General features: G+C 39.8%; 1 protein-coding gene across 3 annotated transcripts in view; it reads right to left on the minus strand.

Annotated features, from left to right (window-relative positions):
- ADAMTS9 (ADAM metallopeptidase with thrombospondin type 1 motif 9) overlaps window positions 1–26966 on the minus strand; it is a 160381-nt gene that overhangs the window by 40933 nt on the left and 92482 nt on the right. For 2 of the 3 annotated variants that reach the window (XM_033132881.1, XM_033132880.1), the window contains exons 28-29: window positions 26423–26599; window positions 3419–3586 (exon numbers count right to left, since the gene is read on the minus strand). In XM_033132881.1, coding sequence (XP_032988772.1) covers window positions 3419–3586; window positions 26423–26599 — 345 coding nt within the window. The remainder of the gene's footprint in view (window positions 1–3418; window positions 3587–26422; window positions 26600–26966) is intronic. The other variant, XM_033132882.1, reaches the window with a different exon arrangement.

The following is a 26966-nucleotide window of genomic DNA, read 5'->3' on the forward strand; positions in this document are numbered from 1 at the left end:
GATTACAATGTGCCTTCCAGTTTTTAAAATATGGGCGAATATGGTGCAGTCTTCTGTATGATGTCAGCAAGAGTGCGGGTGAGAAACCTGTATTCAAACAATTCAACATCAATGCTTACAGTTCAAATACAAACAAAATAATGGAGAGCACACATCTCTAAAGCACCTCTCTTTCTCACCATGCACTGACCCTGTGCATACGGTTTCCTTGATTTCTCAAAAGACACAAGCTACGCATTTGCCATGTTTCTCCCTTAACACTTGCAGAACACTTCAGAATCAGACACCACCATCAGGCTGCTCTCATTGTAATTATGAGGAAAATCCTAACCCAAATGGCTGGTAGCTTCATATTGCAATTTGCCAGTTTCTATTCTGGCACTAGCATTGAAGAGCTTGAAAGACACTGAATTATTTCCCCGAATCTAAGCCACCACTCATTGCCAGACACAGCGTTATGTTTTATATCAGTAAGAAAGAAAACAAGGAGTATTCATTGAATCATGGCATTTTGAAATTGATTGTTAGGCCCATCCTGACCACAGAGATAGTAAAGCATAAAAAAGAAATGTGACTGAGGATTGATGAATGCATCCACTAAATGAATTCATGACTGATAAGTTCTAATCTGACCATTTATCCTTCGCATTTCTGATTTTCATTAAAAAAAAAAAAGACTTTCTATAGGAATAGGTAAGTTTAAAAAATTCATTCTGGAATGCTTTTATATCTGGAGAATACAGAGCTTTCACATTGATCAAGCTGAATCAAAAATTTGATGTTGATTTTTATCTTAAAATTTCATGGGCTTCTAACCTTAGCTCTTCATCAAAATCATCTAAACAAATCGAACATGAATTTTGGGGGAGAAAAAGCTTTTAAACTATAGCGAGGATGCTTTCCAATAAAAGACATGCTTTTATTGGAAAATATTTCCTTTAGAAATTAAAGATTTTCAAAAGACGTAGGAATAAAACATTCTACTTTAAGCCCCAAAACACCAGTTTTGAGGGAGAGATTCTGCAAATTAGCTTGGCTACCCCAGTCACCTATTACAATATTCTCTATGTCTTATTATCATTAGACAGTTTGACATGATGAGAAATTACATTAATTATTCTTCCTACATTGAAGACGAGATGATTAGAAAATAGCTGCCAGCAGAAAACAGAGGGACCAGATATAAAATCTTTTAAATTTGTGGCAAATAGATAGTCATTACTCTTGCTTTAATATTGCTACCTGAGGGATATTCCTGTTTACCACTGGATCATTAGTACGCAGATAATCTTTAATCATGCAGACCATCTTTCTCCATCAAGCACTGGACCTGATTATTTTCAGGCACTCTTCTAAATTGCACCAATTGGATTTTACCTGTGCAGCACCTTGTCTTGCCTGCTTTTATAATTCATTTCTACAAATCAAATCAGGACATTATGAAGCTGGCCACAGGTCATTACATAACTATGTTTACTTGCATTTTCTACAAAGGTGACTAGACTTTTCTGAGCAATCACTTTGAACAGGTGCAGTCTTTTCTGGGGAGGCTTTCTGATAATCCTATTACCTTATGTTCAGAAAAATCCCCAGGGTTCAAACCTAATCATCACAGCTTTGTGAGCAATTTTAGTCTTTCCCTCTGGATCACAGGATACTGGAGTAAAACTCACTCTGTGTTTACCAATAGATAGCAAAAGATTCTCTTAATTGTCTTTTTACTGAATGAATTGGACTTTAATTTACATGCTCTAAACTTAATATTCAGGGCAAGATGCAAATTGGCAAATAGAGGCTAAGGAACATAAAGAAAAGTAACAGAGCATGAAAGTCTACAACAGGACAAGCTAATTAGTGTGGTACCTTAAATAATATTAGCTTCAGGCTTTTACATGAATTGAATGGTTCCAAAACAAAAGGACTGGAAGTGGCAGATGACAGCAATCACTTAGAAAACCATTAAAGATGACTAGTATGAAACACCGCTTTGAAATCTCCTCCTTTAAGGAAGCCAGAGAAGGAACTAGCTCTGGCAGGACACAGATGCTTTGAGTATTAAATTAAAACAAAAACAAAAAAAAGGCATGATCATTATGCTGAAGGCTTTGAGAGGGATTTGCCCACTCTGCTGGAGAATGGGCCCACCATAATTTGCATATCTGGGAAGCAGAATATAGCGGAAAGGTATGGGGGACACTGATGCCAGCTCAGAGCATTTAAGAAAAAAGCACGTTTCTAGAGGAATTCTCCATTAGTCACGTTGAAATGGAGGATTCTCAGCTCCTCCCCATGTTAGCACAGCTGTCCAACGCTTCTTCAGGGCCTTAGAAATCAAGATCCAAGCTCTGGAAGAATCAATTCCTGAGGCTGCCAACCTTGAACCTAGTTTTTTATTGATTCTGAGGAGTATCTGCATGACTCTCCACTGCAGAGGGGAACCACAAATTCAGTCAGACCTCATTGCGTCAAATCAATGGGGAGAAGGAGAATCATTAAATAAAGAACACGAGGAAAGAAATTGAGCCTTATTACTTTTAAGTAAGCACCTTCAACCAGGCAGAGTATGGAGCAACGAGATTTACTTGAAGGACTAGATGCCAGTGGCTTTAGGTCATGCATTAATTGTTTGTAGGTAAATAGAAATTCCTAGAGTTTCTTCTTGAATTCAACAGGGAAACTCTCACACCTAATTCCTGACTAAATCACCAAATGAATAGAATTAGTGGGGCCTAACCGTAATCAGTTTCTTGGGTATTTACCCCCTTCCCCATCTGATACACATCACACTCATCACACAAAAATTATTATTCTTGAGAGCCTATGAGATTCAAGATCCCTGAATCCCCTACGTGGCATTCATTTTTGTATTGAGTCCTCCTAAGAACTATATGAAGTAGGCTCAGGAAGGTTAAACAAAACACCCAAGGACACAGAGCTAGAAAATGACAGAGAACTTTCCCTTTGTCCCCTAACTCTGTATACAAGAGAAACAGTCTCTACTACTTTATATTGACAGTCCTTTCTTTAAGAACCTCAAAGGTAAACTCAGACTCAGTTCCTGCCAGGTGACCTTACTGCGATCTGAATTAGTGATTCTCTAAGTAGTGAATGATAATATAAATGACATCAGCAAAGTGTGGAGGGACCACTCTGTGCTCGCATCTGATATCGCCATCGACTACCACTTGGAATGAATCCTCACAACCACCTTGCTGTAGGTATTAGCCAAAGCGCCAAGGGCTGAAGCCACTGGCCCGAGGTCCCACAGCTAGTCTCCTGACATAAAGATTCTTCCCTCCCCGTCCCCAAGCTCCCCTCTGAAAAACCAAAACTGAGCAGAGGAACACAAGCCAACATGATGGTGTCAGCCATGTGCCTGAAGGTAACGAAGCAGTGGTAGGGGAGAAGCATTGCTCACCTGACTCCAGGCTCCAGCCTTCCATCTGGGGCATCGTCCTCCTCGGCACTTTCTGTGCCCATTGGGCTTAGCAAGGTGTTTACAGTAATCACTTTCTAAATGGCTTCCATCTTTTGCCATGCAGTAAACATTTCGTTGTTTATGCCCTCGACCACAAGAGACAGAACACTGAAATATAAAGCAATGGCAAGGTTGTTTTTTTTTTTTTTTTTTTTTTAAATCACATGAAGTTTGATAAAAACCTGTGTGGTGAGATGTTAAGATCACGACTAACAAGAGTCACCATTCCCCCACTTTCCAGCGCCATTTTGGATAATATGTCAAGGCTCGACATGGAAGGAAGGTAGCATTGGGGTAAAAATATTCCATAGCATTACAGCTATGTAATCCTGTATAGTGTTTTGGGTCACTCAAGAGAGTGGGTAAATCCTGATACTTTAGGCCAAAAAATGAAGTCCATGAACCTGAAATTACCATGCAATTCTGATTTAAAGAAGTCCCTCTATGAATTAGTAAGGGCTCCTTTTGCACATCTTAGTTCATGCAATCTCTGATCAAGGTATTTCTACAACAAAATGCCTCATGATTCACTGATTTGGATAAAGGTACATTTCTGAAATACAACTGTGTGTAATTTCCTAATTAAACGATTTTAATTTAAGGAAACTCTTCTACCATTTTTTCAGAGGATAAACTCTCATTTTCCCAGTCCATTGAGAAGGAGGTAAAAAAGGCACCTTAGAAACTGAAAGGTAAGCTAGCAGGTAAGTCTGTGCCAATTTTGGGAGGGAGGCATTACCTTTCAACTTTGGTCTGCAGGTTCACCGAACTGTTTTAAATGTGACCTTGTCTGACCACATCTAAGAAACTTGACTTTGATTTCAGATTAGGTTTCTCAAAGGTTTAGGAATCAAAGTGCCCATGGAGTCAGGACAAAAATTTGATATGACAGCTTCTTGTAGAACAGGCAAGAGGCTGCCCCAGTGAATGCACTGAGGTATCCAACTTCCATTGCCTCATTAACAATTACGGAAATCATTACCACTTGGATCATAAGTGTGCTGGCTCAGGTTTTCAAGACACATTATTTCCCAATATAACATTCTTGCTCTTTAGAGGGAAATGAGTTAAAACTGAAGAACAAAATGTGAAAATGCAATGAAAATCGATTTCAAATGTCATTTCCTTCTATTGGATATTTCTTATATCCCCCACTAACTTTGTGATTTTGTTAACTTAAATTACTAAAGTGCCCTTTTATGCCTAAGAGATAAATAGCACCATGTAAAACATGTAGCCTAGTATCAATGCAACCACTCTTACCAACCAAGCATGCTCAAAGTTATATCATTCATAAATGTGCCAGACATATTTTTCTAGTAAACACAAACCATTATAAAGTTTTCAATAGTAGATGATAGATTTAAAACATGTATCCTAACAGGTTGGGCTATAACTTTTTACTTTAGGAGACAGATACATTGCTGTTTAATGTGCGCTCTCATCTTATGAGTATTATGATTCGGAGCAGTTATTCTGGAAATCTTAATAGAGTATACAGTGTGGAAGGAAGGAGCCCAATTTCAATACCTGTACCAGAACCAAAATATCCATCATTCAACCCACAGTGTTTTGACGTATAAAGATTTTGGGATATAATTCTAGAAGGTTTTTAGGATGAACTTCCTAGAAATAGCTCTACAAACCAGTGATCTAATGACTTGTACACAGGTGTTCCCTATTATTAGTACCTAATTTTAATATTTAAAAATGTTACCTTAACAAGAAAATCATATAAGGCATAATTAGAATCTGGGATGAGTTCATTTGTTTATTCAACCAACATTTATTGAGCACCTACTTAGTTCTAAGAATTATACAAAGTGTTGAGGATATAGTGATGAACAAAACCAAAATAATCTCTGCCCTCATGAAGTTATAGACCAGTGAAGACCAGCATTAATTAAGTGATGCCAAAAAAAGTATATGCTTATTAACTGAGATGAGTGTTGTGAAACAAACAGACTGGAGTGCTTGGAAGAGGGCTCCCCGAGACACTCCCTGGGGCCAGAGCGTGCAGAGTTCATAGATCATGATAACGTATTTGGATTTTATGCTGCATGCAATGGGAAACACCGAAGAGTTTTAAGTCAGGGTAAGACATGGTCTCATTTTCATTTCAAAAATTCTACCTTGACTGCTGAGTGGACAATGGATGAGAATACAGTGTGAGTGGAAACAAGAAAACCACTCAGGAAGCTACTGCATTTGTCCAGACCAGAGGCGATGGTGGCTTAGATTAGAATGCAGAGTGTTGGGGTAGGCAGGGGGGTGGACTTAAGACCCATTTATATGAGGTAGATATGATAGTACCTGAAGGATCAGCTGTGAAGTGGAGGGAAGAAGGCAGAGGCAAGGATGACACCCAAGTTTCTGGTATGAGCAACTGGATTGATAAATGACATTTATGGAGATGGGAAAACAGCATTAGGAGTCAAGGATAGAGTCATTTGTAGAAAATAGGCTGAACTTAAAGGATCTAGAATCATGGATGGTAATACTTGTGTGATTAGTGTGAAGATACAGACATAGTTCTCTTAGAGTAATCAGATGAACATGGGTGAACTTAAAGCCAGTCTATGTTTAGGGATAGTCATTTCAATATACAAACAGTCCAAACAAGCTGTCCCTTAATAAGGAGAGGAAAAAGGGAGTTGACAGAAATACTGATTTAGTTATGTGCAGTCGTCATCGGACGAGATAACCTAACAGAGGCAGCAATCTTCAGAGGCCCCATTACAAAGGGCACAGCTTTCCCACATTCCTTCTGCGCCAGGCACTGCTCTAAGCCTTTATATGCATTCTCATTTAATCATCCCAAGAACCACAGAGATAGGCACTATTAGTAGAAACAATTGGAGCTTTCTAAATGGTGTAACCACAGGGCTTTATATACACCTCTGCCCACATGACTTCAACACAAGTAGATAGATGTCTGTCAGGAACAGTAACAGCATAATGAGAACATTTCCAGTCCTTTCCCAGGCACTGATTTTTGCATCGGCATGAGTCACTGAGAGAATAGTTAAATTTGGTGCATCACCTTGTACATGTTATTTATTGGCTATGTATCTGAGGATTCTTGCTCTGGGGAATATTTAATTCCTTAAATCTGCAGCTGAACTGGCCTCCAAGTTTGCCAACAGGACTGTGACTTGCTTTCTTTGGAGAATGATTTCTCTATCCCCAACTTGAAGCAAGACTCCCAAACAATGTAATCTCTGCTTGTTATTTAGGAACATCAAGGTCCATCACAAATGCCTGGGCTTTCAGGCTTTTGTTTCTATGAGCCTGTTCAAAGGGGATGTTTAAACTGGAGCTTTGTTCAGATGTTGCCTTACCCTTTCCACAAAGTAAGTTCTAAGAGTTTGAAATCCTTACATTTCAACTCCTCTGGGGGGAAATGAAACCCAAGGAATGGGCAGTCTGCTTGTAACTTCAGTGGAGGGGGAGGGCTTGTTCTCTCCTGAGTAATAGCTCTGGATGCAATGTGTCCAGTGTGGATTAAGGTCCGGTGTGCTGTCCCTGGCCTTCTGGCATCAATCCTTTCACTTATATTGAGGAGCATGGTTTCTCAGTCATCAGGAAGCCAGCAAACAACCCTGGTGCGTCTGCCTGGAAAAGAAGGACTGAAGACCTAAAGAGAATGAGATCCCCAGAGTTGCTGAGGCTGGTGAGGACCTGGACATCTAAATGAAGATGGAGAGCTGTCCCGGAACTGGTAAGGACTCCACAGAAAGAATAAGGAGAGGGTGGAGCAAGGATGCACCCAGGATCAGGCTAGAAGGAAGCTGCTCGGTGGGGCTGGAAGATGGTGGGGCTTAGAGGATGCCCTGGAGCAGGTACAATGTGAATCAGGACTGTCTGAGTTATAGCAGACGCCCGCTGCGTGTGGCTTAATGGATGGTCCAGGAGGAGAGCCAGCAGAGTGTCCAGGCACAGGTCTGCGTATCTAGGTGACTCATGTCTCCGAGTGATCTAGATACACAAGATTCTGTATATATAAAATGTGCCACAGAGGATGCTGATCAACGAGTCTGTATTTCCCACCACAGGACTGGCCAACAGCAGGATAGAAATAAGGAAGCACTGAAAGGTCAACAGAAAGGTAATATACTAGAAGCCATTACCAAGTTAAGTCAAAACTCTCCTGACCTAAGGGTTTGTGACAATTGGGGTAGCTAACCATGACTGTGAGACTGGTGGGCAAAGTTCAGTTTTGAGACGGGAGACCTTACTAATCATTATTCAAGGCCTTTTCCTTTGATTCCATAAAATATGAAAATGACATCTACGTCACTTCATTTAAAAAATGTTCAGTTGCGTCTTTTCGTAACAACAACAAGCTCTTCTCAATTCTCCTCTCATTTTGACTTTGTTTAACAAAGCAAAAAGTCAATCCTCGTCTGGAAAGTATGCTATCAGAAATGACGCAATGCTGGCACCCAAGGGTCGGGACTATCCACTGGTGAATGACTTTTTGATGCTCATAATTGAAAGGTTGCAGGTTGTAAATTTTGGCTCGCCAATTCACCGAGGACTAATATCTCAAACATTTGAGATGTAGAGCATCTCAAAGATTACCCAGTCCTTCTATTTCTTTTACACCTTCAACACTAGAGCAAAGGAGACACGGCATATTCTCAGCCACACAGTAAGAAAGGAGTAGGTGTAGGCTCACACTGGTTTCCTGCACCTACCACAGAACACTACTCGGTGCTCGCCCATCGCACTGGGGATGTGTGGCCAGGGCCCGGTGTCCTGTGTGCGTTGCTCGGGAACCACAGCTAACCAGACATCCCGATTCTTTCTATTCCAAGTCAGTGATGCTCATAAAGATGGATAGAGAGCAGCCAGGCAGCCATGGATTCTGCACCTTTGGCTCTGACAGCTAGTACACAGCAGGAGGAACAAGAGTGAACAGAGCAAGCTCTTGTACCGAGGTACCAGTCAAGAACAAATTCCAAGGGGTGGGTGTGCATGAGGCCCGCACAGGAAATGATAGTCCCCTATCTTCACTTTGCTTTAAAACATAGCATTTCAAGGCACAGGTTTTGAAATCAGAGAGACCTAAGCTGGAATGCCAGCTGCCATTTTCCTCTGGTGCCATTTGGGGCAAGTGACTTAACCTTGCTCAGCTCAGCTTTGCTCACTGTAAAATGGAGATGACAGCACTATCTATACTCAGTAGAGCTGTGTACAGTAGGTGAAAATGCACACAGAGAGTTCCTGGTGATTTGGTCTAACAGTATAAAGGTCAACACACATGCACTGTCACCACTGCCACCACTGCCATTCAATAGAGTCTTTCAGAGCATCTCCTAACATGCGGTTTAAAAGGTGAGTATTTTTTCAAAAACATATGTTAACTAATGGAACCTAAGATTGGCATTCTAACACAGGAGTTTGCTGGGTGGAAGAGGGACTTAATCTGGCAGGATCTCACCCATGTGAATGGGTGAAGAGCTTTCCTTTCCAAAGTCACAGAGAAATGCACAGAGCAGACATAAATCTTCAAAATTCCTTCTCTTTCGGCAGTGTCCTTTTCACTCTTATAGACTATTACTTACTAATAGGGTCTCTTCTAAACGTAGAAGACAGGAAGACAAATAAGAAAAAGAAAGACACCACATCTGAATGCCACATCTCTATCCTTTCCTGCTTGTACTTATTTCAAGAACTACTTATGTTTCTCATATGTTTTAAATATATTTTTTCTTAAGTGTCCTACAGAATCAACATCAGTGATCCCCATTACCTAATACATATCCGCTCACTTCCCTGCTCTGCTCAGCTTGGCTGTGGGAGTGATCACAGTTCTTTGTCAAAAAACATCTCTTAACTGGCAGGTATGAACACATTTAGGGGATTTTTTATACGGCTTCTCCAACACAAGAATGGCTCTGAACGGGGACATCAGGGAACCAAAATCACTTTGGAGGAAGGAGAGAAAGCTTTGCCAGGAAACAAGGGCTGTGACTTCAAGGCGGAAAAGCCAGTGTTGACAGGCCTGCCTGATGGCTGTTTATGTCCAGGACCACCATGGCACTTATTACCATGAAAACGAGCTGAGAAAGCATGAGATTGGCAGGGAACACCATGGAAGAAAACGCATGCAGGAGTCATGGTCATCCTAGCCGGATGGGGCATTAGGTCATCCTTCCATTCCCGGTGCCCCCCCCCCATCCCGCCCACCCCCCCAGCCTTTGCAATGTTACAAAGGTCTAAGACTGTGGGAGAAAGGAACTAAGATTCACACGTCAACTCTTGGCGCACACTTGAAGGCTGTCGTCAACACTACAGCCGAGTAGGTGGTCTTGCATATGCCTCCTAAGGAAGCTGGCAGGGCCAAACAATAAGGAGAGACAGGGAGAGGTGCTTTTGTCCACCACCTCTCACTACCTCCAAGAATTATGAGGCACAGGACTCTCCTGCTGCCCCCTCCGTGCCTCATAATGTAACAACTTCATGTGGGGGAAGGATAAATGTAACATTCTATACAGCAGCAAATGAAATTAGCTATGCAAGTTGTGAAACTCAAACTGGGGTTCTTTTTGTTCTGCACGAGTATAAATATGACAGTTTTTCTATCTATAAAGACAGAAAACAAAACCCAAGAAAATCTGCAAAAGCAGCATCTGGTGAATTCTATCATGGCACATCCAGTGGTGTCCCCAGAAATTTGAAGCATATTATTTATCCCCAGTCTCTGTTACCCCTAACATGCCCTCCCACTCCCCATTCCCAACCACACTATTTTTATACAGCTTCTTTCCCCTTTCAAGGCTACATACACACAATGATTATTTGTAACCTACTTCAGCAGAATAATAATATTGGCGTTTGTCAGGAAAGAGGCACAGATGGCGCAAGCATCCACACTCTGAGCTTGCCACAGGATTATCTATGAGGGCAGTGGAAGACAGGGAGCGTAGTGAGTGAGCTATTTGTTCCATTACCCTTATTCTCAGCTGTTGCCAAGGTGAGGGAAGGAGTGTCTAAGTAAGTGATGGAAAAGCTATGGCTGATGGGAATGGCAACCAAAGTTTCTTGGCACTCTTAAGGTGGCCCGTGACCAAAGGCCAGGCAGGAGGGTTCAAGGCTATCTGGAGGTGTCATTCTGCCAGAAGGTGACAGTGCTCAGGAACATCCACTCACGACTTTGCTATTGTCACAGGCAGTCAGAAGCAGACCCCAGAAGCTTAAATCACCTTTGGGAATGTTTCTATAGAAAAATAATCCATGCAGATTGTCTCTGGACTTTCATCTAACCAATGTCCAGGCCTTGATCTGCTTCCTCCTACGAAAGAGCTAATCTGTGTGTCAGTCATTTAAAAGACACCAGGACAAAGTTCACTTAATTGCATTTTCCAATCTTGCTTTTTCTGCCTGTCTGGCCCTTCTTGTATTAACTTGGTGTGAAAGGAACATCTTTACATGCCAACATGTCAAACATCTTTACACTGAAAAATTTACAACTGTTTTGGGGAAGTAGTTCATGTAATTAATTTGCTTCTGGGTCGATATTAATGCCACCCCAGAACTGAGATGTACATACATATCTGAGTTTGTATCCAGAGAAATATATCTCAGCACAAGGGGAAAAGGTCATCTTAACCATTATTGAATTAGATGCTTAGCCTCCAACTCTGCATTGCTCTATCAGGAGTTCCGACAGGACCAAGTCGCTGCCAACATGCACTATTCAAGTCCTTTGTGGCTTTTCTTGTCTCCTTTTCTTGTTTACCTTTTGGTAAAGAAAAGGCTCAAAAGTACCACTCTGAAAGGATGAGACTAGAAGAAATAAAAACCAGCTAAAGTGTAAATGGTTCAAAACATAGAAGACCTGGCATTAAAAGAAGCTAAAATAATGTTTGATGGTTTTCTGTGAATCTACATTATTCCTACACTAACTGAAGTTTTATTCAAATGGAAATCCAAGGGTTGAGGAGAGAAGAGGGGAATAGTTATGAACGAGGTTTTGAAATCAATCAGACCTGATTTGACTAGTACTGTCTCTTCCTTTGTGATCTTATGCAAGATGCTTAATCATGGCAAGCATCTCTTTCCAATGTTGTTCACCATGATGTACGCAATGATGGTGAATAAGCATCTCAAACTCAGTATGTCCGAAACAGAAGTCCTACTCTTCCTTCGCGACTCTTCTTCCTACGGTCTTCCTCATGTCCATCAGTGGAAACTGCATCCTCCCACTTACCCAGTGCACGGCGCTCAGAGTCATTCTAACTCCTCTCTTTCTCTGTACCCCATCGCCAAACTCTCAGCTGATCCTTCAGTGCTACCTTAATCCATCGGAATTCCACTACATTCCATTGTGAACATTCTCATCTGAGCCACTGTCTTCTCTCATCTGAGTTACTGCAATGGCTTCCTTTCTTTGTTCCTCCTGTAGCGTCTTCAAAATTCAGAAGCCAGAATCATTCTTTTAGAACAAATTCATGATCCTACTCAATCTCCCTCTCCCCTCAATGGCTTCCCACCTCACTGAGTGTAAGCAACATTCTCTCCGGTGGTCTAACCCTCCTTTCCTCTCCCCCTTTCATGATCTACCTCCATGTTCCTTTTCCTCAACTTGACCTGTAATTTCACATCTCACCCCTCCACCCTCTATCCCAGCCATACTGGCTTCCTTGCTATCACTAAGTTATGCCTGGTATACTCCTGTCTCTGGGTCTTAACCTGGAATATTTTTCTCCTGGATATCTACATGGCTTGTGTTTGTATTTCCCCAAATCTCTGCTCAAACATCACCTTCTGAATGGAGACTTGCCTGACCTCAAAATTACAGTCCCTACCTCTCCTTCCGTGCTATTTTCTACCTTCTTCTCTAATTTATTCTTATCTATGTGACTAACGACTTTCTTTCACAATATATAGTTTACCCTTTCTTGTTTTGTTTTGTTTGTTATTTATAGGTTCTCTCTCCAATCCCCCCTAGAATGTAAGCTCAATGAGTTCAAGGATTTTTGTGTGTTGTGTTCAGTGCTATATCCCCACTGGCTAGAGCTGTATGTGGTTTATAGAACACACTCAGATACTTACAGAACATACAAAGGAATGCATGAATCAGTGAATGAATAGTATCTAATAGAATCTAGAGCCATTTATCTCACAAGAATTTTTAAGGATTAAGTAAACATTCTTCACCATGCTCAGTTCACTGTACAGACCAAATAAATAACTATTGCTCTCTCCTATCTCCTGTGTCTATTCAGTCCAAAACTGGCTAAGTACTCTTGTGGTTTAATATTTAATTCATAGTTACAGAACTAGATACTTCACAGGAAACATCTAAGAGGAAGCTTACCCGAGAATGTGATATAAGATAGTAAGAGGCAGAAGCTGGGAACTCAGAATGCTATAGTGCCCTGCAAAGGTAAGACTGACATTGAAAGTTAGGCTCTGAGCCACTGAGACCACCACACACCCTGAGTGACACATAATGTTGTTTCTCCCCCTTGGAGGTGTCATCTTAGAATAGTACCTTTGCCAGGTGAAAAGGTGTAGATACACAGATTTAAAATAGACTACTAAGAAAGGTGATGGACAAGAATGGTCTCTATGTAAGCCAGGCATTATCCATTTCCATTTTGCCTGGAAACATTTAAAAGCAAAAAACTACACCCCTGTTACGAAACAGTGTGTCTAAGTTTGATCCTGATTTTAAGTTTCCTTTTATTTGGAAAAAAAGCCCTCAAAGTATAGGATAGCCAGGACTACAAAACCAACATCAAGTCCAAGATTTTGTAACTGTAGACTGAATTTGTTAGAAATGAATCATTGCCACCCTCCTGTACACTCTTGACAAACTAGCCACCACAAGCCTCTCTATTAAGTGGGGGTAATTATTACCCAAATATTAGAATCAGGGCATGTCCAGAAAGACCTACTTTTCTTAGCCCAGCACACCTCTCCTTCCAGACGAACCAATTCACCATCCAAGGTTGCTGTAGTGTCCAGGGGCAAGCTGACCCTTTCAGAGCTCTGGTCTGGGAACGCTAGGTGACCAAGCTCAATTTTTGAGTTCCTTTAGAAACCACTCGAAACCAAGTGCAGTGTTAAAATTGTTCTATTCAAAAATGCAAATATTCAGCTACCTCCCACTTTTGATAAGTAAAGTAAACAAAACCAGGGACCTGGCTCAAAACCCCTGAGAAACATTCAGATCCTGAGGACTAAGCTTCTCTGGCTTTTAAAATGCAGAGGAGTGCTAAACTGGTTTCCACTTGGGCCAGAGATGGTTTCTTTCATGGGTCACATATCAAAATCAGTATTTCTAGAAGTTTTGAAAGTCTTACTGGAAAGGAAGTGGGAAAGCATGGGGCTCGAGAGTCAGTCAGGTCTGGATCCAAGAATTACTGGTTGTAAGATGTGGGGAAACTTGCTTAGCCTTCCTGCAGCTCCGATTTCCTACGTGCATAATAAGGTCCATTTTGCAAGGATTACATGAGGATTAGCAGTAATGCCTGCAAAGTCCCAGCCCTGGGCTTGGCTCACAGCACATGCGCAGTAAGTGAGGACCTTTGTATTATGTCTCCACTTCTGGTCAAATCTATCTGGCCAACTGCAGATGGGCACCTTTTTGTGCCACATCAGTCAATGTAAGACTGGTCATCATTTGGTGACTGTGATGTGGAGAAGCTCATTCATTTAGATAAGCGAGTTTTTCATTCGGGGCTGTCTTCTCGTTTCTTTAGGGAAGATTTTCATGTGCCCAACTTATAGCCTAGAATCACTGGTAAGGTTATAGTTATGTAAAAGGCAAAATTCAATTTCTCATTTTAAAGGGCTTTTTACATAGTCCATTAGTAATCTAAGATTCCAGTTAATTCTAAGGTGGTACCCACTTGCCTGAGGGACAACCAAGACCTCTTCTACACTGGGCACCAGTGTGCGTGTCTTCTTTTAATAGAAATGCCTGTGGTCTTCCATCAAAGAAAGTTCAAGCATTGTGGGAAAATTCCAATATTTCATTAGAATTTAGGTCCTACCATAAAATGTCTGAGGTTGATGACAGTGTCTTGGGTTCATTTTGCTTGTCTTTCCTCTACCGATAGATTTCTTCTCCAGTCTCAATGCGCTGGAATCACTACTAGTGTTTATGGCCATCGTTAATGACCTTTTTGAAGAAGAATTAAAATTGATTTTCCTTCTAGGGCTAGGAGATGCATCATCTAAAATGTTCTCTCACCCACTGATCTCAGAGTTGAGCCTATATTCTGCTATTCTGAGCCTATATGTATGTCCCTGTATGGTGTGGGGTTTGGAGTTAAATATATAGCATTCACCATCTGCCAAAGCAAGAAATATTTGCAAAATGGAAAAGGGGAGGTTTGGAGAGGTAGAACTTCAGAAACTTTCCTCCCTAGAAGTTCATGTATTGAAAAGCCAAATTAATGCCACACATCTGGAAAAATGAATCACCTACGTATGGCTTCCTCTGATGGGTTTTAAAAAAAATAAGTGGTGAGGAAATGACTGATGGTGAAAACCTGGTGATCTCTACAACGTAATGATTTATCTTCCCTGAGAGGAGTCAGGAAACAATTTTATAACCTCAAAGACTCTCTGACTTAGAAAATATGGATTGGTATCAAATATATTTGGGAAATGCTGTAGACTATACCTACCTAATACCCATGAAAACACGAAAAGAAAAATTTCACTGCAAGAAATCCATAGAACTGCGGGGTGGTGGTGGTGGTGATATTACCCTCCAGGGGGCATTTGGCAATGTCTGAATACATTTTTGGTTATCATAACCAAGAAGATATGCTATTGGCATCCAGTTGGTAGAAGCTATGGACACTGGTAAACATTGTACAATACACAGACCAGCCCCACAACAAAGAATTATCTGGTCCCAAACGTCAATAGTACTGAGGTTGGGAAACCCTGCTTCATACTTATTTACAACCCACGGAATACTTTCTGTACCCATTTATTGTCTTAGTCCCTAATCAGAAATGTGGTCTGCTGCTCCACAGATAAAATGCAAACTAGGATTAATCCTCTTTAAAAGTACCCCAAAGAAAAACTTAAATATTCAACTGTGACACCAATTCCTAGATATAGCTGGACCATTACATACAAATTCTATCATGCAAATTCTATCATGGATGAGGGAAGCACTGTTGGTTTGAAACATGAATTTAAAAGAAATATGTACATATGAACAATCAGTGCTATTAGAACGATCCAAGTGTCGGAGTAACCTTTGTTTTCTCAGAAATACCCATTCTTATTTATGCCTTTCTTTCCAAAGTTGGTCACTCCTGCCAAAGTTGCCACGCAGACAGCTTATGGATCACACAGGGCACATCTGCACACACTTACAACTCCTCCTTCTCATTCCAAAAAGAGAGTGAGTGACACTGCTTGTTCGTTTGCAGATTCACAGTCTGGTGAGGCAACTTTGAGACCTTGAACTTTTAGCTCATCCTTGCAAATCTTTTGACTGACCCTGCTGGCTTCCTAGGATCCCACATAGTATATTATGGAAAATTTAATTCTCCAGAGAGAAGTGCTTTCTGACAGCTAACCTGTGTCATTCCACGGGGTTGGCAACTGTGCCTTCAACTTTGACTTTTGACTATGAGTCCTCCTCTTTCCACCAGATGTCTCCACGGGGTTTCTCAACCTTGGCACTATGTCAACATCCTGTTTTTGGGGGCTATGCTCTGTACTGTAGGCTGCTTAGCAACATCCCTGGCTTCCACTCACTACATGCCAGCAGCGCCTCCAACCCACTTGTGACAACCAACAATGTCTCCAGACATCGCCCACTGTCCACTGGGGGGTAAAAATCACTCCCAACTGAGAACCACTGAATTATCCCCAGGTTTTCAGAAAGTCTTTCAACAAGCTCTCAAAACTGATTTTAATTGACTTGATGGGGCGGGGCACACAGAGCTTCTTTGTAGCTGGAGGGGTAACGGGCCTGTTGAACATCAATCCTACAAGGTCAAGATCTTACGCTAACATGGTTGGGAAGCCCTGGTCTGCAGAGAACATGACATGTACAATGTGAAGTCAGCTCCCACGCACAGCAATGAAGATCCCAATTACTATGAACAAACATGCTCTCCTGGACGCACTTCCTCCCTGACGTTGTGTCTGTGACAAGCTGTTCTAAGGGGTTCCCGGGTATTTCACATCTGATTAAGAGAAAACTAACGAGAAGGGAATGATGAGTTCATTAAGAATTACAAATTCAAGAACAGGTGAGTTGGTTGGGTGAGGCCTTTTTATTAATTGCAAGGAAAACAAACAGCACACAATTTTGGGAAAAACTCTTTCCTTTTCAAAGGAACCTGGGTTTTGATAAGGGAGCAGTGGAGAAAAAAAAAGGGGAGTCTACATATGGCCAAGTATTTACTGGGATTCCTGGCAAGACTTGCAATCAAAGTCCGGATTTCCCTGGGAAAAAGAGGAGCAAGAAACACAGCATTCCCAAAGGCCTTTCATTTTCATTGCATGGGTCGAAGAGGGTGGGGGCAGGAAGGGAGGAGGAGACAAGAAGATAAAGTCATGAGAAAAAAGCCAATAAGAAACAAGGAAAGATTCTGTTTATGCTGAGCTCTGGCTAGAGTATCCATTTTTATTATGACGTTACAGTGCAAATCTGAGATTAAAAACAGCTTTGTAACATGTGTCAAAAATTTTAAAGTTCTGAAATAAATCCAGATCTACTTTTCACTTCCTTTTGAAGTAAAATACACACTCTGAACATATTTATGTTTCTTTTAGAAATTTAAAAAAAGTAACATACTTTGAAAATTTTCAAACTTAAAGAAAAATTGCAGGAACATCACAAAGAACTTTCTTATCCAGATTCACCAGCTGTCAACATTTCACCACTTGCTCCTTCTTCCCTGCCTATATACATACATACATGCCAACATTATTTTGTTTTTTTCTGAACAATGTGAGAGCATTTGCAGACATAATGTCTCGTCATCTCCAAAATACGAGTTTCCCACATCAACGACACTCTCCTACATAAACACCACACAACTCTACAAGTCAGGAAATCATTCTTGATACAACACCACTGTCCAATCCTATGTATTTTTAAAAATCATTCCTTCCTAAAAGTTGCCTTTTATTTCCACATTTCTAGGCCAGTGTGATAAAGGAGTTCATCTCCTGAGTAGCTAGGCTCATTCATTCATTCATTTCTGTATGGATTATTATGTCCACTTTGAATAATGCATCAAGCTTGAACAGTGGACCTCTTCAGCCCAAAGAAAATTAAGGTTTGGAGAATTAAATAAATGGTTTGGGGCACAGGTTTTTCACTTGAAACATGGTAGCTATGTACACATTTCTTCCCCTGTCTCCGCTAAGGAAAAGGGATCAGACTCACTCTTGTTTCCCTGTTACATTTTCCCTTTCATCATCTTACCCAGCTCTTACACCAAAACCATGTTTCGTCATTTACCTGTCACAGGGATTGAGGAATACAGCAATAGTGGGAGAATGAGGGTGAATAAAGGAAGAGAACGCAAGGACAGAACTCAGAGCAGCTGCCTGTCCCACCAATGGGAAAGAACAAGACGTAGCTTTGCCATCAGAAGAGTTCAACTCCTATAGCTTAGTTTTAGCTCAAGAAATAGTTTGGAAGATCTCTCAATGCATTTAATTTGTTTTATTTCAACCAGAGAGTTATTCGTGTGAGATAACTTTTTAATAAATTTTAATTTCATCATTTTTCATAGTTCACTTGTAGCATAACAACATACTACATTCTACTACAAACCTTATCACCACAAACATCTGCAAATCCCCTAAACTGGCTTTAAAAAAATCTAATCTATCGTCTGGAGTATGTATCTACTGAACAAAGAAAACACTTAAGATTTATTACTTCAAGTTATTGTATTTCTTTTTCTATATTAAAATGTCAAAAATATCACCTAATGCACACTTAATCAGTACTGTATGCTCCCCCCAGCCCCTGGAACAATCTTCTAGAAGGCCCATATTTTGCTGTTTACCACTTGGTTTAATTCTAAGAGAAGCAGTTTTCTCATATTTATCCCCTCAGAGCTCTGAGCAAAATTTGTAAATGGCTCAATAGTTCCAGAATGTTTCAAGTAGTTACAATCTGGGAAGACAGAAAATTTAAATTGTAGGCATCCTCTTTCCATAGAGGTTGCATTTTACCACTTCATCAACCAAACAGTTAAATGAGGGGACTAGCTCTTGGTTAACAACCGGGGGTTTGAAAGTCAGAAAGTCCTGGGTTCCAATTCTGATTCGGCTACTTCTCAGCAACGTGACCTAGAATTGGCTAGTTAACCTCTCTCATGGTGCTAACTTCATCAAGTAGAGAGGATCAAATTAGATAATGGGTGAACTGTTTTTCCTAAGTCCTAGCAAAAAGTGAATGCTTCAAAAGGTGATTGTTATAATAAAAAAACAAAGTCTTCCCTATAATCATGGAGGGAAATACCCTGCAAAATTAAAGGAGGGGAAAACAGCTCTTTTGTGGATAACTGAAGCTATCTCTTCATTCACTTTCTGAGATATTTCAGAGGACAGTGTCTCAGGGAGAATTATTTATTTCCCCTTTTAGTGCACAGAAAACCTGAGAGTAAGCATAATAAATTAATAAGAGCTTCTAAAAAACAAACTACCTGAATGGTTTATAGTTTAATTCAGGACATTGCCCTAAAGGAAAACAAACAAACAAACAAACAAATTATATCTGGCCACTGGAAAAGAGAATTGATGACATCATCGGTCTATTCCCGGTGAATGTTGTTGCATACATTTTAATTTCGGGGGCGGGGGTGGCGACATTAAGTGAATTAATCCATAAGGGTTTTCTTAACACTGTGGAGTATAGGTTTTGGAAAGTTAAATGATGACAATTACAGTGATGGAGGAGACATTGCCTCGGCTCTGCTTCTTCTGAGGTGTATCTGAAACAGAGTCCTGCACAGCTAATAGGCTCAGCCTTCACCTACTGGGCTCAGTAAATGTGAAAAGCTGCCTTCCTGAAACTTTTCCTTCAAAGAAGGAAAGATCCCTTGGAATTCAAGCTTCTACAAGGTGGCTACCTGGTGTTTTCCATTTTTGCCTTCTTCTAAAAAGCATCAATCAAGCTTTGCCCTTTCAGCCCACTGAACACATAAACATTCTTTCTCCTTAACTGAACTTACTGCCACGATGAACTTGAACTCTGAATTGCACAAGAGGAGCATTTGTTTTAACAGCTGCTTTTACATTGAGGCCCTGGAGTTACTACTCTCAAGACAGCTGGTTCTGATAGCCTCGCGTTTTATTGTCCTCTGTTTTTTCTAATGCCCAGCTGTCAGGGAACACCCACTGAAGAGTTCCAGAACAAAGGCACAAAACAGAAGAAAGGCAAGAGAATGCCACTCATTGCACCCAAAGCCATCCTACGCAGAGACCCCTTACATGCTGATACAGCGTTTTTCTCTCCAACGTATTTTTGTAAGTTTATTAACTCCTTTGCTAGTTATTATTAATTGCTAAAGACGTAGTGTTGCCTGAGGTTGCCCTGTCTAATGTGGTAGCCATCAGCCACAGGTAGCTGTTTGAATTTAGAATAAGCAAAATTAAATACAATTCAAAATGCACTTCCCTGTTGAACTTAGACACATTTCAAGTGCTCAATATTAGCCATATGTGGCTTCCAGATCATTGTAGAAAGTTACTGGGCTGTGTTGGCCAAGGCATGACATCTTTCTAATAGGAGAAAAGGGATGCAGATCTGGCTAATAGTGATGGCTCTGTAGGTTCAGCTTATATTTATCATCTTCCGTACAACTTCTTTCACACTGTTTTCTTGGCTGCCAAAGTTTCATTTCATGAAATTTCTGGAAAGGGAAGTTGTGGTCATTAAAACCATCCATGAAATGGATCCCAGTTTAGAGAAAACAACAACAAGAAGAAGCAAAGATGGGGGTGTGGCAATCCACACATTCCAGATCTTTTTATTGGTACCCATTAAATAACAAACGGGAAATTTGTTCTTGGCCACGACTTCCCACACTTGCGTGGGAGCTGAGAACTCCGGCAGGGAGAGGCAGGAAGCCAGGCCTTCCACTTATGCTTGCTTTGAGACCACTGAACTCATGTATGGGTTCTAATGTAAAAGGGAATCGAAGCATATTCTCTGCCTGGAGGTTTTTAAAGGTTCCGTGCCATCAGCCAGGGAGCATTTATCCCTGAAGCTGATCAGGCAATTGCACATATAAAAGGAAAGACAGGATCGAGAGATTTATTAAACAAAGTCATATATGTATATCTCCATGGTATTCTATATAGAATAGAATGGTTGTGTTGAGGCTGCCAGAAAAAACAAGTGTCAGTTCTTTAATTATGTGTGTAGTTTTATTCCTTTAATACCAAAATTTCTCTTTCTCCATTAGAGTGAATAGCTCTGACTTGTTCATTGCTATAGCCTTAGCACCTAGAACAGTGCCTGGCTCACAGTAGGCACATAAAAAAAGTGTGTGCTGAAAAATGAATGATTTTTTTTTTTTTTAAAGGAATGACCCAGAGTTTTTCCTCCCTCTTCATAAAATAAATCTTCCTCGACTGTGTTTACTAGTCAGGATTCCCTGCCAGCCAGTTAGACTAGGATGCAACCCCTACCTCCCACTCCACATTCTGTAGTTGCCAATCCTTTCCATTCCAGAAGACAATTCTCTGACGTGATTCAGCACGCGGATATACATTCCTCCTCTGGGTCTAATAACCCTCCAACCCCACCCCCCAAACTTTGGACTGCTGAAAAACTGAACTATCAGCTGTCGCAAAGCAGGGGCAGAGTCTCTGATAGGCACACAATCATCCTAGAAATCCTAGAAAATCCTAGGGAAAAAAAAAAGGCCAGCTAAGTTTATCTCCAGTAAAATAGATGCCGGCCAGTGTTTTGCTTATTTTGAAAACATTTCAGATTAATGGTTTATAGAGTCTCAATCTACACTAGATTCAGGTAAATATAGAAATTTCATGTTGCAACTCTTTGATTTAAAAAAGTATTTTATTTTTTATACTCCATATTGATAGAGCAAAATAATGTGTTTCTTATTTCTTTTTAAAAAGGCCCTACTTATGTTTAAGATGTGTGTTTGTTAGTTGGTAAAACATCTTATACTTATTAAAAACGCATATGCATTTAATGTGATATTCCTTATGGTCAAAATCTTTCTATCACCCTCCTAATCTAGCTAATATGATATCTTTAAAATGGAAGAGAGATGTGTTTTGCCATTCCCTAATCATAATCGGTTATTTAAAGCGTTCACTAACTGCTGGTTATGGGAATATACTAATAATAGTAATAGATTTAGATTTGCTGTTGTTGGAGTCAAATAGACAGGGTCAATATTAGCTCAATAATATTGAGGTTTGATGCAGTTTGAGTGTTAGGCATACCCTTTATTGAATATAAACAAGAGTTTAAAAACTTCATTACGAACATGGGCTGTTTATTTCTACCAAAATAAGGATTAGTATAGTGAGTATTGTAACACTGAAGTCTGATCACTAAAGTAGATTATCACATAGTCAAACAGATATACGATAACACCTCCCTCACAGGGTAACATGGGGGCTAAATGTGATGTATATTTGTTTAATTTGGCTTGGTACATAGTAAATACTCAGTAAAAGTTAACTATCATCGTCTGCTTTGGAGAAGTTATTATTCTCATCTTATTCAGCACCTTATAAAAAAGTCAAACTCATATATGGACTCCCTAATTTTGGTCCTGTCATCTTCAATTACCATAATAAATTATAATGCAAAACGGAGGGTTAGTAGGGGAATGTGGAACCAATAGGCCTCTGGGGTCATTTTCATGATTTATAATTTTTTGAAAAGTGCAGGCTCTCTTAAAACTTCCAAGTTTATTGTTACAGTATTTTCTTTATTTTTCTTTAATAAGAAATGCTTTCTGAAATGTATTGCATGTGAGCAAATGACAGAATTGACATATGTAAGTCTTTTACAGTTATCTGAACACAGAGAATAAGGTGTGATCAAATTTACGCACTTTTCGGTTACCTTTTTCCCATACCTAGCTCTGCTTACATGTGCAGAACCATTTTTTCTAATCACTTGTTCTGTCTTCTGGCTATGTTTTATCATTACTTACAAATTCAATAAATGGAGCATTCATATTTCATAGTTGAGACTCAATAAATCAGGACAACAATATTAGAAAAGAAAAAAGAAACAACAAAATGTTAAGCCTCATATATTTCTGTTTATATCACTAAGCACCATTTCCAATTCAGAATATATTTTTAAAAGTATCCCTTTGGAATACATATTTTAAACTATCCATAAAACTTGCCGTTTCACTACTCAGATTTGGGAAAGGGATGGTACAGGTTAGAGGGAAGATACAAAATGAAAATGGATACTTTTAAAACCAACAGAAACATACACATGCATTTCTAGTTCACACCCTATTTGACTTTACAGTCCGCTGATAAACACTGATTTTTAAACATTGTGTATAAAATTAAATAACATGGAAAAATAAATTATGCTTTATTACATAAACACACAGAAATCTGTATTGCTCAAACTATTCAGATAATGCTAGGCTTGGCTGCTCAAAACTGCATTCAGAAAATATGGTAGTGATATTTACAATCTTTATTTTTGCCAGAGAGAGATGCAGTGAGGTGATAAAATACCGATGTCAAACATTTTCTCTTTCTACCTACAGGAGCTGCAAACTTTAATATGAAAATGAGGTAGACACAATTCATAAGTTAGCCAGACAGAAATAAAAGCACAGTTCCTTCGTGAAATCATAAATTCTCATTATTCGGGTGGACAAGCATTATTCCAAAGCACCTAAAGCAAGGCTCAGAGAACGCTTTTAGGTTTGTCATGAAAAACACAAATGAGCGATTTCTCCTAAGAACCATAGTCTCCAGGATGATCAGCTAGCAGATACTCGGAGCAATGAGAAAAAGGAATGCCATAGGACCACCTTGCATAGGTGACATCACTCACCTAGCAACCTTTTTCACTTTAACTATCTTGATGAATCAGCTTACTCTAGAATGCCACGGATTTTTAACCTACTTTCTGCTGCGGTTTGACAGTACAGAGCTTTCTTCCCAATGTATCCTTCTAGGCAGGGGACGTGTGAGGGGACTTGTGCATTCACTAGTGAGCCTGTTCCTGGGACTGGCTGCAGCAGCCGACTGAAAGGCATATCAGTGTAAGCACCAAATTTCAAAAACGAAACATTACCAACTAAAAGTGCAAGGACACATTAAAAAGAGGACAGAAAAGGCCGAATTTTTGGAGCATATTTTTCACACTCGTGACTATAAATCTGCAGTGAGTTGAGGCAGCACTAATAACACGGGTACTTGAACGCTGTTCACAGCAGCTTCATTTTAGGGACTGGAAGCCATGCGAACAGCGACTTGGTTTCTTTCCTAAATATTGCTCCTTCGTAACAATCGTTGAATTAGGCTATCTCCATTTTGACCTTGGAAAAGGCCTACTCACAGCTGCTTCTGTCCACTATCTCCAGCGTGGGAGTACTTGGGGAGAGAAAGCAAACGGTTGAAGGACTAACTGTTACCCTTGGACTCTAATAAATCTAGTTTGCTTTCTGTTGAAAGCAACATGTTAGTACCTCAAACGTAGTTGTCGTTGTTGCTAATTTCACTGTCAGTTACAATGATGAAGCACCAGAGAAGTGGCTTTATGGCTCTATTAACACAATTCACTGAGGTATGCTTAAATTTAGAATTACTAGGAAATTGCACCGAAGCATCCACAAAGATCAACATAAAAGTTAAATCAAAATCCTACAGTGAGAATCTGAATGATTGCCCTTGTACACATATATTTAAGGAATATATTATAAATATATCTATTTAAATAAAATACTTTCAATCTGATTTTTTAAAAATCACAATTAAAAGTCTTGCAGGAGTGGCCTTGCTCCGATACTGCAGAGGAATTTAAATATATATATGAATAATGATCACTTACAAAGGAAGCTTTAAACTCATATAAGCTGCAAAACTATTTTAAAAATTCATGTATTTGCTTCTGTGAATAACAGAGCATTAGAATCTCTCTCTTTTTCTGTGTGTTTCAGAAACCTGTGTGCAGGCCCAAGAAGAATAACTATAGTAAAAACAAAACAAAAACAAAACTTAAAGTCTTTCAGTTAAATAGCAGATCGTATTTTAAAATTTAAGCATTTAAGCTCTTAAAATATCTGTGAGGGAGGGTGGTGATCCTGTGTGAACAAAAATGTGAGCTCTACTTAGAAAGCATTCAAGGAAGAAAATGCTGTGGAAACTAGTATATAGGTTATATATTGCATATGATATATATTGTATATACGAGTATATACTATCCAATATACAACATGTATTAGTTATACTATTGTATTATACACACTCATATACGTACACACACGCATACATACCCTCTGAGGGTTAGGAGACGTGTTTTGGTCAAACAAAAGAAACACAACTTTTTAGAGAGCAGGTAGACTTTTTGAAATAACTCTGCTGTGGTGTTGCTGTTGGCTGAATGAATAGGGTGAAAACATAACGAGCTCAAGAGGGGAAATTTCGTGAAAAATATGTAATAGGTCATGTAGGGAAGTTAAGAATGTCAGAGGACGTTCCTTACATTCTAAGGTTATTTCTGACATTTTTCAAAATGTTTACTTTTGGAAGGTGCCAGTACAGCCGACAAGATGCTCTGGGTGAATTATACATCTGCTCAGTGGCATTTCTCAAGCTTTTGAATAAAATCCTTACAGCCCAGCTCAATAGTACCAGTTGAGATGATACTCTAAATTCTTCTAGATTTCTAGTTAATAAAAGTAAAGTTGTTATATAGATAGTGTTCTAACTGCAGACATAATCTTAGACACTGAAACCCTTGACTATTAGAAGCGTCAACAGGTATTAGCTATGTCACATTAGTTAATCTGCTCTTTAGCTGGTTTCAGCAATGGTTAAGATTTTTCCTCAGAACCATATAAACTAATAAAACAAAAAAAGAACTGGAAAAGACTTAATACAATATCAAATTCAGGTTCAGTGCAATTAACGTATGTATTTACAGGAAAGTTTACTGTATTTACATGAAACAGCCCTAATGGTTCCACCACTTAAGGCACAACTTAGCCAAATGCTGTTTTGACATAGCTGATCCTTCTGTTTGCCAAGAGCTGCCTCAGTTTACACAGCGTTCAGAATGGCAAATCTGTCTCACAGTGTCAGTTGGCAGACAGCAAAGGAAGCCCAGAACTGAGACAAAACATGGCCTCAGATGGGCTTCGTGTCTGGTGGAAAAGAGAGAGAGAGCATTTCAGACACCCTGGAAAGCACCAGGTTATGGAATCCACTCTTAGTCTTTAGCATTTTCCAAATGATTTCAGTCTACGTTATAGGTACAGCCTTTGTGGTGATTATGCTGAATTGTACCTGAGTCACACAGGCGAATTAGAGTCACTGAAGAAAAAATTGCTTTGGCCTTAATAAGCAGGTATCTTCCCCAAAAGGTCAAAACCACCACAGCTTAGAAAATGAAAGCATGCCTGCTATTGAGTTCTGTTGAAATCACTCTAGAGCTTAATAATTACATGAAGTTATTTAGTTTCTTAAACAAAACAGAACAAAACAAAATATACATATATAGTTTAGGGCGCATGCCTGTATGAGGTACACGTATTCTGTAAAGTCACTTTGGCAATATTATAAAAAATGAATTCTGTCGTATGTCAATATGAAGCAAAGAATACACTGTGCCTAGAATAGTTTCAGATGCCCTTGGGAGTGTGACAATTGTCTGTCGCAGAGGAGTGCCTCAGAACACCTTGGAATCTGGTGTGTTAGTTAGACAGTTTGGTTAACAAACATTAATAGTTAGGGCCGTACCGAACTCCAAGGGCCAGTACTCCAGGCTGCCTCTTGAGGACACGAATGCATGTTACACTGCTCACGATCTGGAGGCTTGTCAAGAATTTCACAGCTCAAATCTGGAAACCGTTCACCATTGGGCCGCTGACAGACCACCAGTCTTGTTCGCAAGCCTCCACCACACAGCTTAGTACACTGGAAAAAGGAAAGGAAAGCTGCAGTTATTGTGTCTGAACAGCCAATGGCAAATTTTCTTTTTCTGTGAGAAAAATGTCTTAGCCAAATTTTATTATGGCACAGGGCAAGTTAAGTCTCTAGAAAGACCCATTGAATTATCTGAAGTAGGAACTACAACAGAGGAGCTCTCTACTTCAATGGTAGGTATTGTTTACCCTTTTCTCTTTACCGGCACTTAGTACTTTAGTATACATTATCTCATCAAGAGGAGAGGATAATTATTTGCTCCATTTTAAATTTTGGGGAAACAAAGCTTAAAAGAGGTCAATTAACTGGACCAAGGTCAATTCAATAGCAAGTATTTAGGATAAGATTACAGGATACA

Source organism: Rhinolophus ferrumequinum, chromosome 17 (genome assembly GCF_004115265.2).
Source record: "Rhinolophus ferrumequinum isolate MPI-CBG mRhiFer1 chromosome 17, mRhiFer1_v1.p, whole genome shotgun sequence".
NCBI classification, from domain to species: domain Eukaryota; kingdom Metazoa; phylum Chordata; class Mammalia; order Chiroptera; family Rhinolophidae; genus Rhinolophus; species Rhinolophus ferrumequinum.